Source organism: Ruditapes philippinarum, unplaced genomic scaffold (genome assembly GCF_026571515.1).
Source record: "Ruditapes philippinarum isolate M1 unplaced genomic scaffold, ASM2657151v2 ctg1011_1_1_1_1, whole genome shotgun sequence".
In the NCBI taxonomy this organism is placed as follows: Eukaryota; Metazoa; Mollusca; class Bivalvia; order Venerida; family Veneridae; genus Ruditapes; species Ruditapes philippinarum.
This window is the reverse complement of record NW_026856759.1, coordinates 145,549-169,139: the sequence shown is the minus strand read 5'-3', so window position 1 is coordinate 169,139 and position 23,591 is coordinate 145,549. Positions and strand designations below refer to the sequence as shown.

Below are 23,591 nucleotides of genomic sequence, written 5' to 3'. Positions count from 1 at the left end.
TTATTATACGGATGTAGATTGGAAACTTTTATCTGTTACAGTGTAACTGCTAGATACTCGTTATCTTGCTAAACAATTATTTTTGTTACAAAATACTGATGATGTTAAATTTAAGTGCCTGTGCAAAAATTTCTCGTTAAAGATATTTTTATACATAGCAAATGAAAGAAACTTTCTCTCAGGCTAATTGATGATTGAAGCACATTAAAAAATTGAATAACTTCTAATTATTATACGCTTTTTCATGTATATATACACATTGTAAAGCGATGAGAACTGATAAATGTGATTTTTCTCCTATAGTTTGAAGCGATGGTACATAATTCAAGAAAGATGTAGACTAAAACAGAGATTTATTGCTACAAAATATCAGTACATAAAGCGTTTCATTTGTAGAATTTCAAGTGTAGCCTCTCAATTGATTTAAATGACAAAATGATAATAGTTGTAACATAATGCTCAATATAATCCCATTGCTTTTGTTTTAACTGTGTAATATTTGGTAATCTTTTACCTGTGTATTTTTTGGAATATTGTATTTCTCAAATTTTGCTGCTCCAGACCTATTGCAATGCCTTGCTGATATAGGTAGAGGTGTGTGGAAGCGTTTAAGCTCCAGAATACTTGCGGCGGTATATGGCGTCTCGGTGAACCGGTCAATGGTTACTTGTTCAGAACTGTTTTGTACTTCTTGTCTGATTCTGTTCTGTATGTCTGGGTGGTGTGTTAGCACCAGAAATAATACTGATAATGTATGTTTCAGGGGAACAATGGCTGCAGAATAAAGAAAACACTGTTTGTTAGCTTTTATCATAGACAATTGGCATTAATCAGTTACTTTAAAATAATTTAATTGATAAACTTCAATGCAGGAGAGACTGGCCCAGTGTGTACCTCTTTAAAGTATGACCCAATTATGATAAGCCATTTTGGACGGAAACCATGATAAAACAGGGAACTAGATAACCATTCTTGAATTATATGGGACCAATTTTACATTCTTAAAAACATAACAATTTGAATACTAGTTATATTATATAACACACGCATTGTGATCTAAATTGTTTAGGGGAGTGGTGGCCTATTGGTTAAGGTATATGCCCCTTTAAATAAATATGTAAACTAAATAGTTTATGTTAGTTTAACATAAAATATCAACTATAATATCTATATGCTCAAAATAAGGGGTTGTATAATAAAACTAAAATAATGATACAATAATAAACATACCAGCTGCGGTGAGATCCATGATTACACCCATCATAAAGTCTTCATTCAGCCAAGTTTCCCTACTCTCCTCAGCTATACTAGCAGCCAGCTTCTTTAACATTGCCACCAGTCCATCTTCACTCTATAAAAGTCATTCTTTTGTTAGTAATTCTTAAATATAAAAGTGGAACTTTCTTGTCAATTAATGTCAGAAGTCATTAAACAGTGACTGTGAGACGTGCAGAGAAGTCATTCAACCAACAAAAACATACTGAAAACTTAAACACAAAAGAGAAAAGACGTGCTTTTTAAATTATGTCAGTACAGTAATTACTATATCAAAAGCAATGATTTACCTTATTTTCTGTGATGAAAAACTGTTTTATTTTTTCTTTCTCGTCATTGATTTGGTCATAAGCGTCTTTTAATTGACCAGGAATCTTGCGCACACCTGGTATTGTTGTAAGAATCGTTTGATTTTTAACTGTTCCAAGTTCATTTCCAGCTTCCATAAAGTTACAGAGACTTTTAAATTCGGGGTCTTCTTCTTTAATCCGTCTACCAGAAATCTGTTAAGAATTATTTTCGTTACAGAACATATGTAAAATTAACAGCACCTACACAATTTCCCCATAACTTTAACACTTAACTTGGTGGATACTGACCTAGCGGTTTATCCATTAACACTGACCTGGCAAAAACAAGTTATACTAACCTGGCGGATAACACAGTTTTACTGACCTGGCAAAAACAAATTATACTAACCTGGCGGATAACACATTTATACTGACCTGGCAAAAACAAATTATACTAACCTGGCGGATAACACATTTATACTGACCTGGTAAAAACAAAATATACTAACCTTTAGGATGACACTTAGAGTGACCTGGCAGTCTTTTTTATCGACTACATTTCAGTAACTTTTTTTAACATTTTCCCGTACAGCAAACGATACCCCAAAGTGACATTGGGATCTTGATATAGTACATTTAAAACAAACGTCCACTGAGTTAGAAATGACTTCTTCAAAGGAAATTAAATATGTAGGATAATTTTCAGTGCGTAGGTAACGCAATCTATGTTGTCTAATGGCCTTATTTGTGTAAAACGTTTAGTTTGATTCTTATATTTCATTAAACGGTAATGTCATGTAACACTTTCAAAAATAAGAAAACAGTGTATAGTTAAGAGTCAACATTGGGGAAGTAAAACTTTATCTTCCAGTTAATTATTCGTAGGTCGAATGACAAAAGTTAACATGTTTCGGACACCAAATCATGGCCATAAACTTATATTACTATTTATCATAATTTGATCAAGATAAGTCAAGAAAATTATAGTCTGCAACTGAAAATAAAATGTATTAGTAAAGAGCAAACGTTCAGTTTATATCAAATTACATAGTACTAGTAAAAGAAGATTGCCTTACCAAAAGTCCTATGACCTTGACACTGAATCTGTCTAGTATGTCAACAATATCAACCAATGCTGAATCTTCTGTTTGTTCTAATGTTTTAACAATGTCCCCACACTCTTCACAACATTTTTCATAGAACCATTTTTCCTGCATCAGCGTATTTTCTACATAATTCATAGAAGCTATCTTTAGGGTCTGTTGTATATCATCACAATTCCTAAACACGATATCTTGAGTTCGGTTTATAACATATTTACCCATGAAACTTGCTGGTCGGTCGTTAAATCTGTTGGCATGTTCACAAGTGATAAACATACTGCGTAGAATATCCGGATCGCTTATAACAAGAAAACTTTTCCCAAACACCTTAAACATGAACATGTCTCCGAAACGTTTCTGCCAGTCCATGAATTGTAAGTGCATATAGTCCGTGTCCAGATTAAATGCCTGCCCGATGATAGGTGGGCCACCTGGCCCCGGGGGTGCAGCCATGACTGGTTGTACTGTTTCGGGCTTTATATAAGCGGTTGCTTTCTCATGATTAAACGGACACCCGTTAGCTTTCTCTTCATGCATTCTGCAACAAAACATGGTAAAATATAACGGAAAACATATAGAAAAAACACTGTTAATTCGGCAAACATAACGTAAATCACAGCAAAACATAGAATGAAACACAGCAAAGTAACGTAAGATATATTTGTTTATTTCTCTTTATAACTAAGCTAATTATGTAGAATATATACTTATATTGCATTATGATCAGACAGCGTACACTTTTTGAAAATTTTAATATAATATTGACTTAACAAGATAATGCGTGAAATGATAGCAGTCATTACAGATTTGATAGACTCAATTAATGTACACATTTGCATACAAAATTACTAAATTGTTGACTATTAACATACTTCTATCCTGACCGATATTTTATACCGTGGGTAATATATAGTAGTTTTAAAGGGGGCAAAAAGAAATGAGCCGCGTCATGACAAAACCAACATAGTGGGTTTGCATCCGCGCAATCTGATGAGGATCCATGTTGTTCGCTATCAATTTCTCTACTTCTCCTGATGCGCAGTCGCAAACCCATTATGTTGGTTTTGTCGTGACGCGGCTCATATGTAATTACGAGCCACTTATTGCTGGTAAAACAGTAGAAGACATTTTGGATATCCGTGTTACATTAAAAAAAGGAGTAGTTCAAAACAATGAATCCACTTATACAAGCGGAAAAAATTCTTAAGAATTTGAAATGTTGTTAAGGGTGGGTAAATTGATTGATTTAATCTCTATGATGGGATTTTTATATGTTTGATACACGTTTAATTACTATAACATAATTATATTGAATCCAGCACACAGTAAGATAATCAATGTAAAATGAAAAAGCGATGACCAAACGAAGTTTGTATATTTATTTATTATATTATTTTATATATCTCTATCTTAGTGACAGGCATTTTTAAGAACCCGGATATATACAATATCTACAATTCATTGTCGTCACAATAATGATTTATCAATAAGCATTTGTTATTGTAGTTAAATAGACTGCAATAAAAAGAGTATTAAAATAGGGTATTCTGATGGGTTGACAGAATCGTTTGTATATTAAGAAACGCACAGGTGTCGTTTATCGCCGAAATCGTAACTTAAAACGACAAAAGTTTAAAGATGTATTGCTTTGGTCACGCGAGCTGGCTTAAGTGACAGGGTAATATGGTCAACAATTGTCAACAATAAACAACAACAAAACACGTTTGTCAGAAATTTATTAGACTTGAATTGAGTTTAACAGAAATAAAGGTTACTGTAGGTTGGTCATTGTAAATTGATTACACATAAATGAAATTATTAACGCGATTTAATCTACTTATAAACAGGGAAATTCAGCTTATTGAACTTAATAACATTTTACAAAGAAAGCTACGACTATAACCGAGGTGTTAATTTTAACTTGTATAAAGTCACTTAATCTTCTCTAAATACTTAAAACTCTGAATACCCTATGACAATATACGAAGTGTTAACTCATTCCCAAGCAAAGAGTAAGCTTAGCTTGATATAGATATGACCTGACTTACCCGGAGCAATTTAACATGTTCTGTATATCCGATAATACAAACAAATAAAAAACAAACTCAAAATAATTAACACAAGTATACAACGTCCTCGTATTGTTATATCGTACGTGTATATTAACGCTACCGACAAACAATTTCAGCGACTAATGTACTAGCTATGCTAATAAACTATCCAAGGTTTACAATAAAAAGAAAGAGAAATAAGATGCTCTCAGGCCTGACATACTGTAGAAGGTACGTCACATGTTTACACTATAAATGACAATGTAAATGGTTCTTTAATGTCTCTGAATAAGTAATTTCAATATCAACTTCCGTTGAAAGTAAAGGTGACACTGTCGGGTTACCTCAATAGAATCGGGCGACTCGGGTTCGATTCCCGGACAGTACAGGTCACTTTCGTTGTTATTGAAAATTAAATCCTTTCTACGGCCATTCGCACTGTACTTCTGCTTTGACATGTTTAGAAGTTTCAGTTTCTTGCAAAAGTGATGGCAGGAAGGATGCCGTGGCTAAACTGGTGACACACAAACAAAATTTCTTATGAATCATGTGACTCAATGCTCGAGTTTATCTTATCAATGAACAATTATTCATTTAAATCTTATGAATCAATGCTCGAAATTGATCATTCTTTTTAATCTTATGAATAAAATGCTCGATATTGATCATTCGAAAGAATCTTATGACTCAATACTCATTCTTATGAATCTCATAAATCAATGCTCGAATTTGAAAACACTTATGAATCACGCAATGTGAAATTGGTGTCATTATATTTTCCTGGACATTTGCTTCCTTCAGATAGATGAACATATGAGCCGTGTCACGACAAAACCAACATAATAGGTTTGCGACCAGCATGGATCCAGACCAGCCTGCGCATCCACACAGTCTAATCGGGATCCATACTGTTCGCTGTCAGTTTCTCTACTTGTAATAGGGTTGATAAGCGAAAAGCATGGATCCTGATTGTCAGACTGCGCGGATGCGCAGGCTGGTCTGGATCCATGCTGGTAGCAAACGCACTATGTTGGTTTTGTCGTGGCGCGACTCCAATATCCTATGTATATGATTTGAGGCGTAAGATTGTTCTGAAAAAACCTTTTAACATTACTTTTGGTGATTCACAAAAAAAACAACATTAAAAATATAACAACAGCAACAAACCAACAGGATGCTGTAATAGAAAACTGATTTGCAATATTAATGACACTTACCTTTCTATCCAATTGTTTAATTCACGGTTTTTATCAGTAAATATGAGTCTTTAATTAATGCCTGGAACTGTTTGAAAGATATACTTATTGACAATATAATAGTAATTTACTTCATTAATGTTCCAAAACTTTATGTTGGTTTTACATGTGACATAACTACTTAAAATTTGTGTTTGACACAAATGCAACATTGCCTTTAGTAGAACATTCCTTTTGTACTACATAAAGACGTTTATTGTACATTGTTATATTTATGTAAACGATCTATTTTGTACACGGTTATGTTTGTACATCGAGCAACGCATGTAAATTTACCGAATTTAAAGAATTAATTTAAAGAGTTAAAGTCATTTAACATTTACTAACCTGATATCTTAAAAAAAACGACGAAAATGATATCCTTTTAAGCTAACTGTTCAGAACAATCCTTCTTCATTCACTTGAGAGGTAATAAAAAAATGAAGTAATTAAATAGATGAGATCGGGGGAAAACCATAAGGATGTTGAGGTAACAGCACTTAGAAATTTTTGTTAAACTTCCCCCCTATATAAGTACGTCAGTATGTCATACAAATGGGTTTTTAAAGCGCGAAAATTTGTACGGTTGCTAAACAAAGTCTTAAGTCGAGTAGATGAATTCTCCTCTCTTTAATCTTTTAACTTGACAGCATGTAAATGAAAGCAACAAACTCTGTTTATTTTTGCGTAAATCATTATTAACCCTTATTATGCTAAATATCTAAAATGGACTTATTTTTCTTTCCATCTAGACAAACCGTCTTATGTTGTTAGTATAGCCATTTAGTATATAACATTACCAGTTTTTCACAGACTTCTTATTCTTTCAAGCATTTAAAAGAGTTTTTTTTTCATTGGGTAAAATTTACTAGACCCTTTCTAGACCTTTCTAATATATTTGAAGGTATAAATAAATAAAATGAATAAAAAAAACAACAAAACTGGTAACTGTTGGACTATTGTCACAATGCTTTACATTAATCAAGCCAAGTTTCATAACACTAGATGTCCCTCTTGATAATATTTAACTTAAACATGTGTGTAAGTGAAAGACTTAAAGAAGTTATTCTATAGAAAAAAAGGGTTTGCGGATATTATAAGCAAGCATTTACTCATTTTCAAAAGAAACTAATTTATTACATTCGATATAATATTTTCAAACAACAACAATATCACAGCCTGTCTCGTGAATAATTTAGTGTAGGAAAGAAGCTACTATCAATATTTTATTTCGAAAATCGAAGTTGTAAGAATATAACCTTTTACAGGTCTGTCAAAACAATTGTTAATAAGGATAAATGATGAAATTCAAAACGTTTGTCAAGATCAAAATGGCGCACTGCAGTCTGACAATAGTTTCTATTGTTAGTGCTGATAAGAACAAGCTCGGGTATATGAACATAGATATCTCATCACCGAGTATTCTGCTTCTAGAATATTGTATATTTGCACGTGAAAATGATGATATATTGGCCTGGGCAAGATGTCGTAAATTTAAACCAGAACTTATCAAATAAAACTCCATTATAGGTTGTTTTGAAATGTTTATCGAAGCAGTACACGAACCCTAAGATGGAACAATTTTAAACCCAACATTTCATAATACCCGTTACCAACCGTCCGACGTGTGTCACCAATGACAGGTCATCCGGGTGAGGGACATGGAAATCATTTTAAAATCTGGACATAATAGTAAGAAGAAGTTATCAGTCATTCAGACGACATCAAAGAAATTATCACATATACACATGTACGGGGAGATGATTCATTGTTCGCATCACTTGAATATAACACCTATATATGATAATTACATTTAATTGATAATATTGTTATTACTTTAACAGTTCAGCAAATAACTGCTGACAATTAAAAACAAACTACTAGCAATACTTGTATAAGCATCATTTGGCTTATACAAAATATATTTCAGTGCGATTTGTAGACATCTAAAAGCGTACAGACATACTTTCGCGCCTGTTCCCGGAATCAACTAGTATTGAGCAATGAGTGTAGCCCCTGATGGGGTTTGAATCCATACGTCTGACGATTATTTGGTTACTATTCCGACGCATTTACCACTATTTAATCCCGCATCATTTGAATGCACGAAATTGAAAACTTGCAGAATATCTGTAAAACCACCAAATACGCTAAAGTTGTTTTAAAGCAGCACGCCTCCAGATTCCTGCTAATGTTCATGAAAATTTTGAAAATGTATTCAAAAGTAAAATATTGTTAAGCTGACAGAGGAAATAATATGCACATTTCAAACGGCACTTATAACCTATGTAAATTACTATAAAGAGGCCAAAATATGCAAAATTAACCCTTTCTTCGTTAGTAACGCAGTAGAAATATGGTGAGAATTACTGAAAAAATTGCTATCAATTAAAAATAACATGGAAATTATTACCTTTATCTTTAGTCTTTTTACTTTTCATAAAACATTAATACATTTTTCTCAAGTTTTGTATTCATCCAATATTTTGGCTCACCTGGAGGCATGCAGCTTAAAAAAGAAAATATAATATATCAAGAAACACCTACCATATTTTTCATGTAATACGTTTTGATAATAACATGAAACGCTCACAATATAATAAGAAAAGTCCACACAACCGGTAATCCAGATCGACCAATTGCGGTATTTAAAATATTTCCAGATTGTTACGAAATCTTAACTCTGTAAGTGCACCTGGTGCTGTTTTGTTTATATCAGTTTCATAATTTGTATCCGTTTCTACCAAGCATGTGGCAAAAACACGATGAGAAATAGTCTTCGAAGTAAGTTTTTTCCAGACCAAACTCTCTCATGGAGTCTAAGATTAACGTGTAAATTACATCAGTAATGAAGGGATGTGTTTATAACTGCAGAATTCTTATACTTTTTTTGAGGATGTGATTTGTTGGGATAAAGTGCATCTTGTAACACCCTGGACAGCATTTTTTCTTTAATCTAATATTCTTAAAGGTTGCCTAACCCGTACAGATGTTGACTTTTAATTGAGTCTTATACTTGACGGTATGCAGAATGCAAGATTCGCCTCATCTGAAAATTTCTGAAATTTAGAATGTATATAGTTGCTACAGCATATCTTTCTAAATTGTTTTTTATTTGATATTTAATTAGAGGTTTTGGTAGTACATGTATATACAATATATGGTACATTTAAATTTGTTCTCAATGATATACAGCTGTACCTGACGAGAAATATCCGGTATATATAACATTATAACAACTGTGCAAAATAAAATAAAATTTGAAAGGATGAAAATCAAATTGCAGTTTCACAGTTTATAATCATATAAAGAGATCAATTTGTTTAAAGTAAAGCTCTTTGTGTGTTTATTGGTCAAGTAAACAGAAAAAGGTCAAGTACACTAGATTAGGGCAAATATACAAAAAAATGACATTCATTAGTATGACGGAACTGATAAACATGTTCGTGTGACAGCCAACATACAGCGTATCTTAATCCTGGTCATACATTAAGTACTTAAACTCAGTAAATCGAACGTTATTTAATTTGTCCTATTCGTCTTCGGGATTTTAATTGAGCTGATGCGGATCAATTTGAATTTATCGTAGATTATTCATACTCGTATTTTGTTTATGAAGTAAGACAGAAGGAGTTAAAAAAGGTGTTTTGAAGCGCGCATGACAGTATTGTCAGTCAAACAGGTGTTATTCAATGAATATAAATGAAATGTGCAGGTAGTTTCTGACATAAAAACAACATCGGAGCTGCATCATATATCTAAACTTTCCTGAAACAGATCTAAACAAAAACAGTTCTCTTTAATTTGAACTTTTTGACCATTAATTCATCGTCTGGAAAGGTTTCGGAAAAGATTAAGAGACAGGTGCCTAATGTTTGAATATTAGCTGGAACAAAGTTTAGCGCTCTATCAAAAGAAGGAATTTGTAATGTAATTAGATGGCAATTACATTTAGAAACAGCGGAAATCTGTTTCCTTTTACCCTCCCAGTTTTTACTTCTGTTCATATGAAATATCTGTTTTAATAAATGTTATTTACTATTTTAGTATGTAGCTACAAAAAGTATTGGAATGCTCAAGACCATACAAGCATTAAAGGTTTATGAAGCTCGGAGAAAAAGTAAAAATTATTGTAATTTCGACACGCTTCGTCGTAGCTTAGCGTTCTTCGGCCAAAGGGCGTCTGATTTCAAAACTGAACAGTAAAGAAATGCATATAGGCAGAATTTTCATAGGCCATTTTAACACTAATAATCTGTTCGATTGATACTTTTGAACATCTTCCGTTATAGGTAGAGGTCTGTTCGATTGCGCGATGGCAAGAAGTGTTGGAAATATAAGTTATAATAAATATAAAAACAAAATAATGATATTGTATAGATGTTTTTAATTAACAGTTTTTCTACAGATATATGGAAATAAATATGACAGATCGCCTTTTTGATACTTTAGCGTTCGATTGGGTTTCTCTTCTAAGGTGTTCTAATCATTAAATTCTCTTCTCGAAACGGGTATTAGACGATTGAAACGAACTTTCGACTTATTTACAGTTGCAAAATTCTCCGTGGATTAGTATAGATTATCTACATAATGTATGGGAACATAACCGAGAACAAAATTTTTATACCAATAAAATATACCCTTTGTCCAAAGTCATGAATTTTATTTTTAGTTCTGAGAAAGATATCAATCCATTCATATATGACATCCGTTGTAAATTAGGAATATTTAGCAACATTTAAAAAATTGAAACAACTTTAAAAGCCAAGTAAGCTGATATGCTTTTTCATCGTATGTCTTATAATTCTTCATTGGTGATTAAATTTAAATTATTCAAAATAGAAATATAAGGTAAAGTGTTGGTATCAATGAATTCCATCGAAAGAGTGATTTAAAGTTTAGGTATCTTTCTAAGGACGACATTTAGTTAGATTTCAACCGAGGGTAAAATACAAAGACCTTTCAGATAATTCTTCAAGCAAACCACTTCGTATGTTAAAAGTCAGTTATCTTACCCAACTTATTTCATCGAGACCCTATGCTCAAAATCAATGTGGTTCCCAAAATTCAAAATGGCCGCCAAGATGGCGGCTGAATTTTATTAATTTTTCACATACTCGTTTATTAATGTTGAAAATACCAAATTAAGATATTCTTAACATTTTTAACAATAAAGATTGTAATTTAATTATATGTATATATTTATATGTTTATTATAGGAATAAAATTAATTTAAACAATGAATTTTAAAACAATTAAAAAAAATATTTAACACCAGAATTTATTTGTCGTCATTAACTATAATAAACACACATACAAATTCTATAGATATTCACGTTACATGCTCTACGGCCGTTATTAAAGCCGCCCATATATATTGACTTGCAGATTTCACTTATTTCACGAGTTATTTTTTTCAGTAAATCGAGCCTATTTTTGGCAAAAGTTACTGGCACAAAATATTGACGGTAAATGTTTTAAATTTTTATATCATATGTATCAAAAGGCTAAATCCTGTGTAAAGTCCGGTAATATTTTGTCAAGCTTTTTCACCAGTGATTCAGATGTCCATCAGGGTGAAAACCTTCCACCCATATTATTTTCAATTTTTCTTAATGATTTTTCTAAATTTATGTCGACATCGTTAGAGGGACTAGGATCATTCTCAAAATAATCATTTGATTTATTACGTAGGAATGATTTTGATGTACAGTAAAAACCCTCATATAAGACCACCATCGGGACTGGACCAAAGTGGTCTTAATTGTGGGGTGGTCTTAATTGTGAATATTCTTATCAATGCTTACACACTTTTTGACCATGGTCTATTTTAGTCATTTTGTATGAACAAATAATATATATACCTGCAAATACAACATAAAACTATGTTATTAATTTACATCTGATGGGAAGAAAGAAATTTAATATCAAATTCTATTTTGTCTGATTTCAATATCAATAATAATTATAATATGGTGTACATAATTCACCCATCAAATAGAATATTAGTTCTTCGCATAATCAATGTGCTTAAAGCAAGATTAAACCACTCTAAAATTTACTTTCTCACCTTATTTCATACAATATCCCAAAGATATAAGGTGTTTTGACACCTTGTGAAATTAGGTGGCATGCCTTAGAGCATTCAAGCTGATAATGACCTAGGTAGGTGTTGACCCTAAATCAGTGGTCTCATTAGTGGGGTCAAATAAAGAACAAAACAAAGAATTGGGACTGAATCTGGTGGTCTTAATAGTGGATAAGCGAGATGGTCTTAATTCTGGATCATGTAACCATTGACCTAAAGAACAGAAAATTCCATACTTTTAAAAAAATTGTCACAATAGCGGGGTGGTCTTAATTCCGGGGCGGTCTTAAGTAGGGATTCTACTGTATATCTTAGACTTTATTTGTTGCTTTATGCGGATGATACGGTACTGTTTGTGGAGTGCCAGTCTGATTTTCAGGGTGCCTTAAATGTTATGTTTGATTACTGTTAGAGTTAAGACTTGCAAGTTAATGAGGATAAGACAAAAATAGTTTTTTTTCTAAAAGAAAACTTCAAAGTATGACTTGGTTCAACTTTTGATAAAAAAGCTTTCGGTCCAATATGCAGCTTGAATATCATCAACTGGTAAAAATCCTGCTAGAAAAGTTATATTTAAACCAAATTACAGCGACAATATTTTAACAAACTTAAGGAAATAAGACCCTTGTATAAAAGATAGTTAAGAAACACTTAAAATAGACCCAAAATATATTCTTCAAAATGTTGAAGATTTTTCTCCGTGGACATTCTCCAGAAAATCAAATTAGTCAAATTTAAAAAAAAAGCATTCATTTTTTATGTTCAAGTTTTTTCAGAACATTTTTCAAATTTCAAAGAACATCTTCATTTCATTTATATTTACACGGACGATTCCAAAGATTGTTGGAAAGAAGTTGCAGTTGTCTTTAAAAATCATTTGTAAATATATTCTAGTTGCAGCTGTTACATATAAAAAAGAAATAATATAAAAGGCATTGTATTTAGTCGATTTTAATATATACTGAATTACAGTGAGAGTTCTTGCCAGGATTTAGTCTTCCAAACTGATAAGATCAGCTATTCTTTTAGAAAAGCATAAATGATAAATCATTTACTTAAATGCAACTTACGAAACAATGTAGAAATGTTGTTCAAAAGTGCTCGTACATGTAGTTGGATGGCTGAATACTATAAATATGAACACCATCATTATATAGCTTTGCAAATCTTTATCGAGGTACGTGTGTTTGAGTTTTTGTGTCGCCTCTACGGAGAAGTGGCGACAAATAGGGATCACTTCTCCGTCGTCTGTCTGTCCATCTGTCTGTCTGTATGTCTGTCTGTCCGTCCGTCACAAAACTTGTCCCGGCTACTCACCATAAACTACAGGTGCAATTCCATCCAAACTTTACAGAAATGATCAGTACCAAGTCTAGTTGTGCATATTGTCAACATTTTTTGGTTCAATGATTTTTGTCAGAGTTATGACCCTTTAATGATTTTTATTTTTAAAGTTTGTCGGGACTACTTCTTTTATACCACTTATGCAATTTCAATGAAACTTTTCATGATTGATCTGTAGCTCAAGTCATTGCGTATATTGCAAGGGTTTTCTGGTTGAATGATTTTTGGTCGAGTTGTGGCCCTTTGATAAAAAGGTGTTGTTTACTGTGTGTTGCCAGATACACAAAAGTTTGTCCGGACTACTCCTCATAAACTTCTGGTGCAATTTCATCCAAACCTTACAGGATTGATCAGTACCAAATCTTGTTGTGCATATTGTCAGCCTTTTTTGATTCAATGATTTTTGTCAGAGTTATGGCCCTTTAATGATTTTTATTTTTAAAGTTTGTCGGGACTACTTCTCTTATACCACTTATGCAATTTCAATCAAACTTTTTAGGATTGATCTGTAGCTCAAGTCATTGCGTATATTGCAAGGGTTTTCTGGTTGAATGATTTTTGGTCGAGTTGTGGCCCTTTGATAAAAAGGTGTTGTTTTCTGTGTGTTGCCAGATACACAAAAGTTTGTCCGGACTACTCCTCATAAACTACTGCAATTTTATCCAAACTTTACAGGATTGATAAGTACCTGGTCTATTTGTGCACTGTCCGTCTGTCAATCCGTCTGTCACAAAACTTGTCCCAACATGAAATTGGCCATTATGAGGCAACACATGTGATCACTGATCGCTCTTGTTTACTAAACAATTAGCAGCGTTCGTATTGAGAAAAAAGTACACAAAAAAGCTTTTGATGAATAAAGTCATTTCTGTGCCATAATGGCTAGGTCCTTATCCAAAACCATACTTTCGAGTTTTAGATTTTTGTCAGTAAATCATATTTTGGATACTAACGCTTAACCAAATAATACTTCTTACATAATGATGAAAACATGTAAACTGCTGAGGAATTTATGGCGAAAGATGTTTAGAATAGATATAAACATACCAAACAATGTAACAGGAAATACGATTCAGTAATTCCTCACACGTAGAATAAAACAAAACAGAACATGTTAGACTCTTTCATAAAATATAAGTGTTGTTATTTTTTCTTTCTACAGACGTGCTTATCTTATCACTATCCAGGTACCATGTTCTACGCCGATTATAAATAAGTTTTATGGATACATTCAGATAACACTTGGTCTAATCTGAGACAATGTAACATGTGATATATATTGCTTCATGAATTCATAGAATTTATGAACAAACTTTTACCACTTTCTCGTACGAAAAGAATTGTTCATTCAGCATGTATATGTATTCCCAAACAATTCTAAAAGTAAAAAAATCACATTAATTAGACCCGTAAGGAATGAATCAAAAGAGTTCAAAATGCTATAACTGTAATTTAGTTTCTACATCAAATGTGGTACAATAACAAGTTTCACAAAAAATGTTCGTAAAAGAGTTTAGCTGCAGTTACTGCTTTATAAATTCCACGAATAACACTCCCAGTAAGAACCATATTGACATGAATTGCTGGAAATTACGTTTTCTACTTCATATTCATGTAGGTAAATGCTCGTACACACGTAAGTACGTAATTCAAAACTTTAATTCATGATATGAATCCGGGAGCGAATTTTGATGACAAATGTTACAATAGTAAATTACAGTAACTTTATTAGATAAAAATAGTCAATGATGTTATATTTTCGATCCTTGAAGATCGTTCATCACGACATCAAATAATGAAATATAAGTTTTATATTCCACTAATATAAAAGCTTGAAAAGCTTGAAATAAATAACATAATATCATGCTCAAATTACGTGCATAATAAATGGACGTGATGAATTTTTATTGCACGTTTAACTAAAAAGTTGAATCAAAATCTTCTATATGTCAACTAATATCATTGAGAAATTTTCGTAAGTTAAATCTTTAATCACAGATAATTCTTTCCCGTGATATATCTGTTTTGATGACCATGTTTCACAATAGTAAAGTCGCTATGTTCGTCACAAAGGATTATTTTGAACGGATTACATCCAAGCTGAAGCTATGCAACATTGATATATTACATTCCTTATGTAATAAAAGTGTTTTCATGACAGCAATAAACAGGTTTCTTCTCTTGAAAAACAATCAGAAAATATAATAAATCCATGCTGCACTCATGCAATGCTCCTTTGTTAATTTCAAGTCATAGTCATACAATAAAGGATATACAAATTAAACGTAAGCATTGATGATTCAACACCAATGCGAATATCAAACATTTTTTCTAATCTTTCTAAACCCAGTGAATGAGTTTAGCTTAGTCATTTGTAACTTAACATATTAAACTAACATATTCCAAGGTAATAGTAATAAAGATTAAGAAATTAATCTAAACATATCTTTTTACTACTATGTGTGTGGCAGATTCAAACTAAGCGTAAAATATTTAGCCAAACAGCTGGGAAAAATACTCGGTTTATCTTAACTTGAAAAATTGTTATCTTTTTGGGGCAATTAACTTCTTAACCATTTACACTTTATAATATAATGTGCTTGTATATTACATTAGTGTTATATTGTTTTATGACAGTCTTTAATGTATTCAAAAATAATACTTTAATCATAGTAGACAAAAAAAAAGATACTACATAATTATGAAATTTTGAAGTAATTAATATGCGATATAACTTTTTTAGACCCCTAAAAAGCATAATAAAAATAAATTATAAAACAACATTGCAGACCAATTTCGTTTAATCTATGTGTGGAATAAAAAGTACAACATATCTCCATTCCCGTGTACATGCGTAAGCGGTGTTAAATCTTTAACACTAAAAGTCTACAAATTATATTAAAATTTCAGTTACTTCAAAAATATGTTTATTTAGAAATGTCTTAAAAGCCTTTATTAGCAGTATAAATATAAGATAGCCTATGTAAAACGTAAATGACATGGAAAATGAGGGACGAGATGAAACAAATGATAATAGCCTGGTAGAAGGTGACAACGCGACGAACTTGACTATAATGATTGTGAACAGGAAAGTGATTACATTAATACGCAGCAAAGAAGTGAAGAAAGTGATCATGATTATATTAGTGATAACTTGAGTGCTACATATGATATAAATAGTGACGTAAGTTCAAAAGACGAAAACAACAACGACTATGAAAGTGATGTTTGTGATTACCAGTATAGTGATATAAGTGTTGAGGATGATGAAGTGATTTTAAGCAGTGATGGTGAGTCTGCACATGGAAACATTGACAACAAATGCACAGATGTAGTGCCGTCAAAGGCTACAACAAGGACTCAAACTTTGATATTAACATTTACAAAGAAGACGACATACATTGGACAAAATGAAATTGAGACACACATGAGTGCCGATCAAGAATACTATGATGATTTTGAGTAACTATAAACTTTGGCCGGGAGTGTCGCGAAGAACGCGATAATATTATTGTTTATTTTGTTTTTATCCGCCGGCTTGGCACTTAATTGTTGTGACCGCCGGGTATTTGTTGTAACCGCCGGGTTTGTCACCGGCGGGTTTATGTTTAATTATATGTACATGATTTTCATGATATTTACGTGCATTACGTGGTATATAAAAGGAATTGTTATCTTGTTTGAGTTAGTTCGTTTTAGTTCGTTAAAAGTAAAGGATTGTTATGTTGAAAATTAAAGAAATAAAAGTTTAAAGGATGTAAAAGACTTATTTTAATTCCAGCGTAGTAAAGATTGCTACAACTGTCCGTCTGTCAATCCGTCTGTCACAAAACTTGTCCCAACATGAAATTGGCCATCATTAAGCAACACATGTGATCACTGATCGCTCTTGTTTACTTAACAATTAGCAGCGTTCGTATTGAGAAAAAAGTACACAAAAAAGCTTTTGATAAATAAAGTCATTTTTGTGCCATAATGGCTAGGTCCTTTAATCAAAACCATACTTTCGAGTTTTAGATTTTTGTCAGTAAATCATATTTTGGATACTAACGCTTTACCAAATAATACTTCTTACATAATGATGAAAACATGTAAACTGCTGAGGAATTTATGGCGAATGATGTTTAGAATAAATATAAACATACCAAACAATGTAACAGGAAATACGAATCAGTAATTCCTAACACGTAGAATAAAACAAAACAGAACATGTTAGATTCTTTCATAAAATATAAGTGTTAATATTTTTTCTTTCTACAGACGTGCTTATCTTATCACTATCCAGGTACCAGGTTCTACGCCGATTATAAATAAGTTTTATGGATACATTCAGATAACACTTGGTCTAATCTGAGACAATGTAACATGTGATATATATTGCTTCATGAAATCATAGAATTTATGAACAAACTTTTACCACTTTCTCGTACGAAAAGAATTGTTCATTCAGCATGTACATGTATTCCCAAACAATTCTAAAAGTAAAAAAAATCACATTAATTAGACCCGTAAGGAATGAATCAAAAGAGTTCAAAATGCTATAACTGTAATTTAATTTCTACATCAAATGTGGTACAATAACAAGTTTTTCAAAAACAAATCGTAAAAGAGTTTCGCTTCAGTTACCGCTTTATAAATTCCACGAATAACACTCCCAGTAAGAACCATATTGACATGAATTGCTGGAAATTACGTTTTCTACTTCATATTCAAGTAGGTAAATGCTCGTACACACGTAAGTACGTAATTCAAAACTTTAATTCATGATATGAATCCGGGAGCGAATTTTGATGACAAATGTTACAATAGTAAATTACAGTAACTTTATTAGATAAAAATGGTCAATGATGTTATATTTTCGATCCTTGAAGATCGTTCAGCACGACATCAAATAGTGAAATATCAGTTTTATATTCCACTAATATATTTTTATGAACCGCCACGCGAGGAATAACAAACTATTAAATTGTGTTTAATGGCCATACCATACTATAAGGTTACGAACGGCTAAAACCCGTACCTTCCGTGGCGGCGCATAAAGTTTGCTGATGCTTTTTGGCATAGCTTATATTTATGAACCGCCACGCGAGGAATAACAATCTATTAAATTGTGTTTAATGGCCATACCATACTATAAGGTATGGCCTTTGTTTATTGTTTTAACCAACAATACTTAAACATGTGCAAAGAATAGTACATACATTAATATTATGCAAATTAATACAATATAGAAAATACACATGTAGGAATAATAATTAATTGAGTTTTACTATAATAGTAAGAAATGTGAGGGTTTCGTAAGAAAAACGCCATAAAAGCTAGAATTAGACTAGCTTTTCCCCACATTTCACTGCATAGGAGAGAAGACCAAGGTTAATGATGTTGAAACTTTAACCAATAAAGGGCTTATTTAACAGAGAATTTTTGAAGGTATAAAAATTGGTTAATGGTATTTTTTTTTTTTTTTTAACTGAAGCTAGCCAACCTATGATATTTAATGAAATAATAATGAAACATATTATTTGTCACACGCCCCAGCAAGTGACCCGAATACATATACACACAATGTTATAACTATTGTCACCAGCCCAAGCAAGTGATGAAATGTGAGGGTTTCGTAAGAAAAACGCACTGAAACATGTGCAAAGAATAGGACATACATTAATATTATGCAAATTAATACAATATAGAAAATACACATGTAGAATTAATAATAAATGGAATTCTACTATAACAGTAATAAATGCGAAGGGTTTATAAGAAAAACACCCCCTTACATAATTATTAACATTACAAGTGTTACAGAAAGTATTGCATGTATAAAAAAGTAAATACTGCCTATCTTTCTAACAATCACTGAAATATGTGGGTTACACTGAGACCCTTAAAATTTTGTTGTGGTGAAGGGGGTGGAGGAAGGTAAAATTTTTGCTTCCTCTTTCTACGCTTCTTAGTAATTGCTAACTGGTTTAAGACGATTTTATGTAGGGCTATTATTCGTTCAGCCGTTTTTACGAACGGCTAAAACCCGTACCTTCCGTGGCGGCGCATAAAGTTTGCTGATGCTTTTTGGCATAGCTTATATCTATAAACCACCGAAAAACTTGTAATAAATAACATAATATCATGCTCAAATTACGTGCATAATAAATGGACGTGATGAATTTTTATTGCACGTTTAACTAAAAAGTTGAATCAAAATCTTCTATATGTCAACTAATATCATTTAGAAATTTTCGTAAGTTAAATCTTTAATCACAGATAATTCTTTCCCGTGATATATCTGTTTTGATGACCATGTTTCACAATAGTAAAGTCGCTATGTTCGTCACAAAGGATTATTTTGAACGGATTACATCCAAGCTGAAGCTATGCAACATTGATATATTACATTCCTTATGTAATAAAAGTGTTTTTATGACAGCAATAAACAGGTTTCTTCTCTTGAAAAACAATCAGAAAATATAATAAATCCATGCTGCACACATGCAATGCTCCTTTGTTAATTTCAAGTCATAGTCATACAATAAAGGATATACAAATTAAACGTAAACATTGATGATTCAACACCAATGCGAATATCAAACATTTTTTCTAATCTTTCTCAACCCAGTGAATGAGTTTATCTTAGTCATTTGTAACTTAACATATTAAACTAATATATTACAAGGTAATAGTAATAAAGATTAAGACATTAATCTAAACATATCTTTTTACTACTGTGTGTGTGGCAGATTCAAACTAAGCGTAAAATATTTAGCCAAATAGCTGGGAAAAATACTCGGTTTATCTTAACTTGAAAAATTGTTATCTTTTTGGGGCAATTAACTTCTTAACCATTTACACTTTATAATATAATGTGCTTGTATATTACATTAGTGTTATATTGTTTTATGACAGTCTTTAATGTATTCAAAAATAATACTTTTATCACAGTAGACAAAAAAAAGATGCTACATAATTATGAAATTTTGAAGTAATTAATATGCGATATAACTTTTTTAGACCCCTAAAAAGCATAATAAAAAATAAATTATAAAACAACATTGCAGACCAATTTCATTTAATCTATGTGTGGAATTAAAAGTAGAACATATCTCCATTCCCGTGCACATGCGTAAGCGGTGTTAAACCTTTAACACTAAAAGTCTACACATTATATATTAAAATTTCAGTTACTTCAAAAATATGTTTATTTAGAAATGTCTTAAAAGCCTTTATTAGCAGTATAAATATAAGATAGCCTATGTAAAACGTTTAATAGTTCCTGATGATATGGAGATGAAGGAAATCAACATGGAATGATGGAAACTATTTTAATTGATACAATTATACAGAAATGTAAACTACTGAACAATAAATGTATTGATCGTAAACGAAAAATTTGTTAAACGATAATTTTGATAATTAACATCAAAGAATAGACGTGTCTCACCATGAAGAATAACAGTATCCTTTTATCCTTTCTACGAAAAGTAAAATTTCACTTAACTCGTATCACTGCTTCCGATGCTCCGAAAAGCAAGCATTCTTTACTATATTTACAGCTCTTTCAGACGTCTTAATTTTGAATGGCCGAGTTAAATATATCTCTATCGTTCATTGCAGTATGAAATAGTTAATCCACATGGCCAAAAATGTTTATACAAAACATCTGAGAATGAATTAGATTGAGTTCATGCCAGATTCTTGCAGCAACACATAATCAAACAAAACAGAAACTTATAAAGTTATGTAGTGCGAGGCCAACATTTACAGTTTTTATATCATCATTATCACCCCTACCCTCTCCCACCATCCCACATGCCACAACCCTGTTATAGCAATAAAACATTTTGTTTAAAATTCATATAATGGCTAAATGATTAATATAATCAGCATGTATTAAATTGAAATACTCACTAAATAAAGTTTATTATAAGTTCATGTATGTACGATGTTTTCATTATCTACTGAAATACTTTATTGGAACAGTGTTGGTGATCACTTGACATTTGATTACGGTTTTACGGTAACATTGGGTCAACGCTAATGAGTTTTGTTAGTTTTTCCGTTATATCTTTCATTATTTGAATAATAAACATATACATGTACTATGTTCCAGGTAGGTATTTTTCAATTCCAATCTTATAAATTTCTCCAATGTAGCTCTTATACTTTTCCAGATATGCTTGCAGAAATTCGCTTCCAAAATTTCATTACTGATTGTGACAAAAAGTTATTTAAAGCAAGCAACATTTTAGATCATAACAAGATATAATTGAAATAAGCGAACATAGTTATATTAACTTTCAAATATTGAATGAATATGTGTTAATGCTGAGAGTAAGAGTCTAACAAGAACAAATATAATTTGCTTTTGGCCATTTCCGAAAATTAGTGTAAGTGGACCTTGTATTGAAAACACAAACACTTTAATAAATGTGACTAACATTTTGTTGCAACACAGACATGAGTGTCAATGTTTATATTTCTCATAATGTAAACTTCGTTCCGACATATTAGTTATATATTATGTATCTATACATCTTTACCTTATTGTTTTATTTAGAGTAATGAGAGAAATAACACAAATACTCTATAAAAGGAGATAATGTTTCTATTTATGACATTGTTCTAATAAATAATAATAAAAAGTGGTTTGTCTTGGTACATGGTAACATAACATTACTATACATTAATTTATAAATAAGTTAATTAAAAAATAAAACAGACAAACAGTTTGAAACATAAATACCTTCTACTGTTTATTAAACCGATGACAATATTTTGTTTCCAGTACCGTGGTACACACGAACAAATCATAGCGGCAGAAAATGTAGTTCTTAACATTTCCACCAATGTCTTTTCTAGAAGCACAATTAATTTTCTAAATAGAAGAAGTTAATAAGTGAAGACGACCGGTTCTTTTATTAACTGAAAGTTTATGCATACAAAATATTAATTCAATACAAACATGATATGGTAGGTAAACCTGGTCATCTAGAATAATGAACAAAGATACTGGAGGCATTATATATGTAAATATGTATCAGTTGTAACTACTAGTATATTATCTCAACGTTTATGCTCATCCGAGATCTCAACATTTAACCATTTAATTCTGTAATATGAGAATGAGTTCGAATCAAAGCACGCCGGCAATTAGTTCAATAAAAAATAATTGAAATACATTTTGATAAATTTTAAGAAATCTATGAATAATTACAATCCATGTTAATTTTTAATGTATTATGAAAATATGGCACGATTTACTCTTTTTATCCACAAAATATGCTGGTCCAGTTTTAAGCTAATATAGAGAAATTTCTGCATATAAGTCATCTAAAAAAACACATGTTTCTGATTATCCATTCTTTCAGTGTAGTGAGATTGAAGTCACTTGTTATTTAATTTTTTTTATTTTAATCTCCATTCTGCATATACATGTATACATGGAACAAAACGGTTTTTTTGTAATAATTTAATTGAATTACATATCGCTGTTTTTATCTAGCAAGAATTATCATCATTATTTGCTAATTTTAAAAAAGAAAGTACAATCCTAAACATTTGCAAAGTCTCATTTTCTTTCCTCCGCCCTATGACTTCTTCCTTGTGTCTTTCATTAAAGTAATGTGCAATTATATAGTTTAAAATCACTTCACATCACTATTCTAAACATGACATTTCTTCCTCATAATTATTTTGAATAATGAATGGTCAATAAGTAATCTTTCCTTTTTGAGGTAACCCTTTGTCTTATGGCTTTTTTTTGTTATTCTTTATTATATTTTATATTTCATTTATTGATAAATTATTTGGTTTAAACAATATCTATTTCTTCATTAATATTTACAGACAAAATAACAATATATAAATTGTCCTAATTAAGAGACTTACAAGAATTAAATCTTTTATTTACCAAGTATTAATCAATTTAAAATGATTTCTTTATAAGTAATAAATAAATTGTGTTTTCTTTGACAATATTCTATAATTGTTAAAGCATATAATAAGGAAATAACGTGAAACAAAGGTTATGGTAACTGTTGGAAAACAAAATCAAGAGCCCCCTTACTTGCACAGTACCTTATAAATTTACTGCAGAGTGGCATCAATTTTAAACACAAAGACAATATATTCCAAATTCAAGAGTAATATAATCTAATCAATTTACATTACAAATTCATATGTTTGCATTGTGAAAGCGTCCGCATGAATAA

At 31.3% G+C, this 23,591-nt stretch overlaps 1 protein-coding gene across 12 annotated transcripts in view; it reads right to left on the bottom strand.

Annotated features, from left to right (window-relative positions):
* The window catches only part of LOC132747622 (cytochrome P450 2D20-like), a 51,774-nt gene that overhangs the window by 2,069 nt on the left and 26,114 nt on the right, over window positions 1–23,591 (bottom strand). For 5 of the 12 annotated variants that reach the window (XM_060737052.1, XM_060737045.1, XM_060737051.1 and 2 more), the window contains exons 2-5: window positions 2,642–3,206; window positions 1,566–1,778; window positions 1,231–1,351; window positions 515–774 (exon numbers count right to left, since the gene is read on the bottom strand). In XM_060737052.1, the coding sequence (XP_060593035.1) occupies window positions 515–774; window positions 1,231–1,351; window positions 1,566–1,778; window positions 2,642–3,205 (1,158 nt within the window). In that variant the 5' untranslated portion in view covers window position 3,206. Of the gene's footprint in view, window positions 1–514; window positions 775–1,230; window positions 1,352–1,565; window positions 1,779–2,641; window positions 3,207–4,716; window positions 4,870–6,302; window positions 6,424–8,501; window positions 8,659–14,433; window positions 14,456–17,531; window positions 17,553–20,821; window positions 20,975–22,123; window positions 22,236–23,591 lie in introns of those variants that run through there. The other 7 variants (XM_060737043.1, XM_060737047.1, XM_060737055.1 and 4 more) reach the window with 7 other exon arrangements.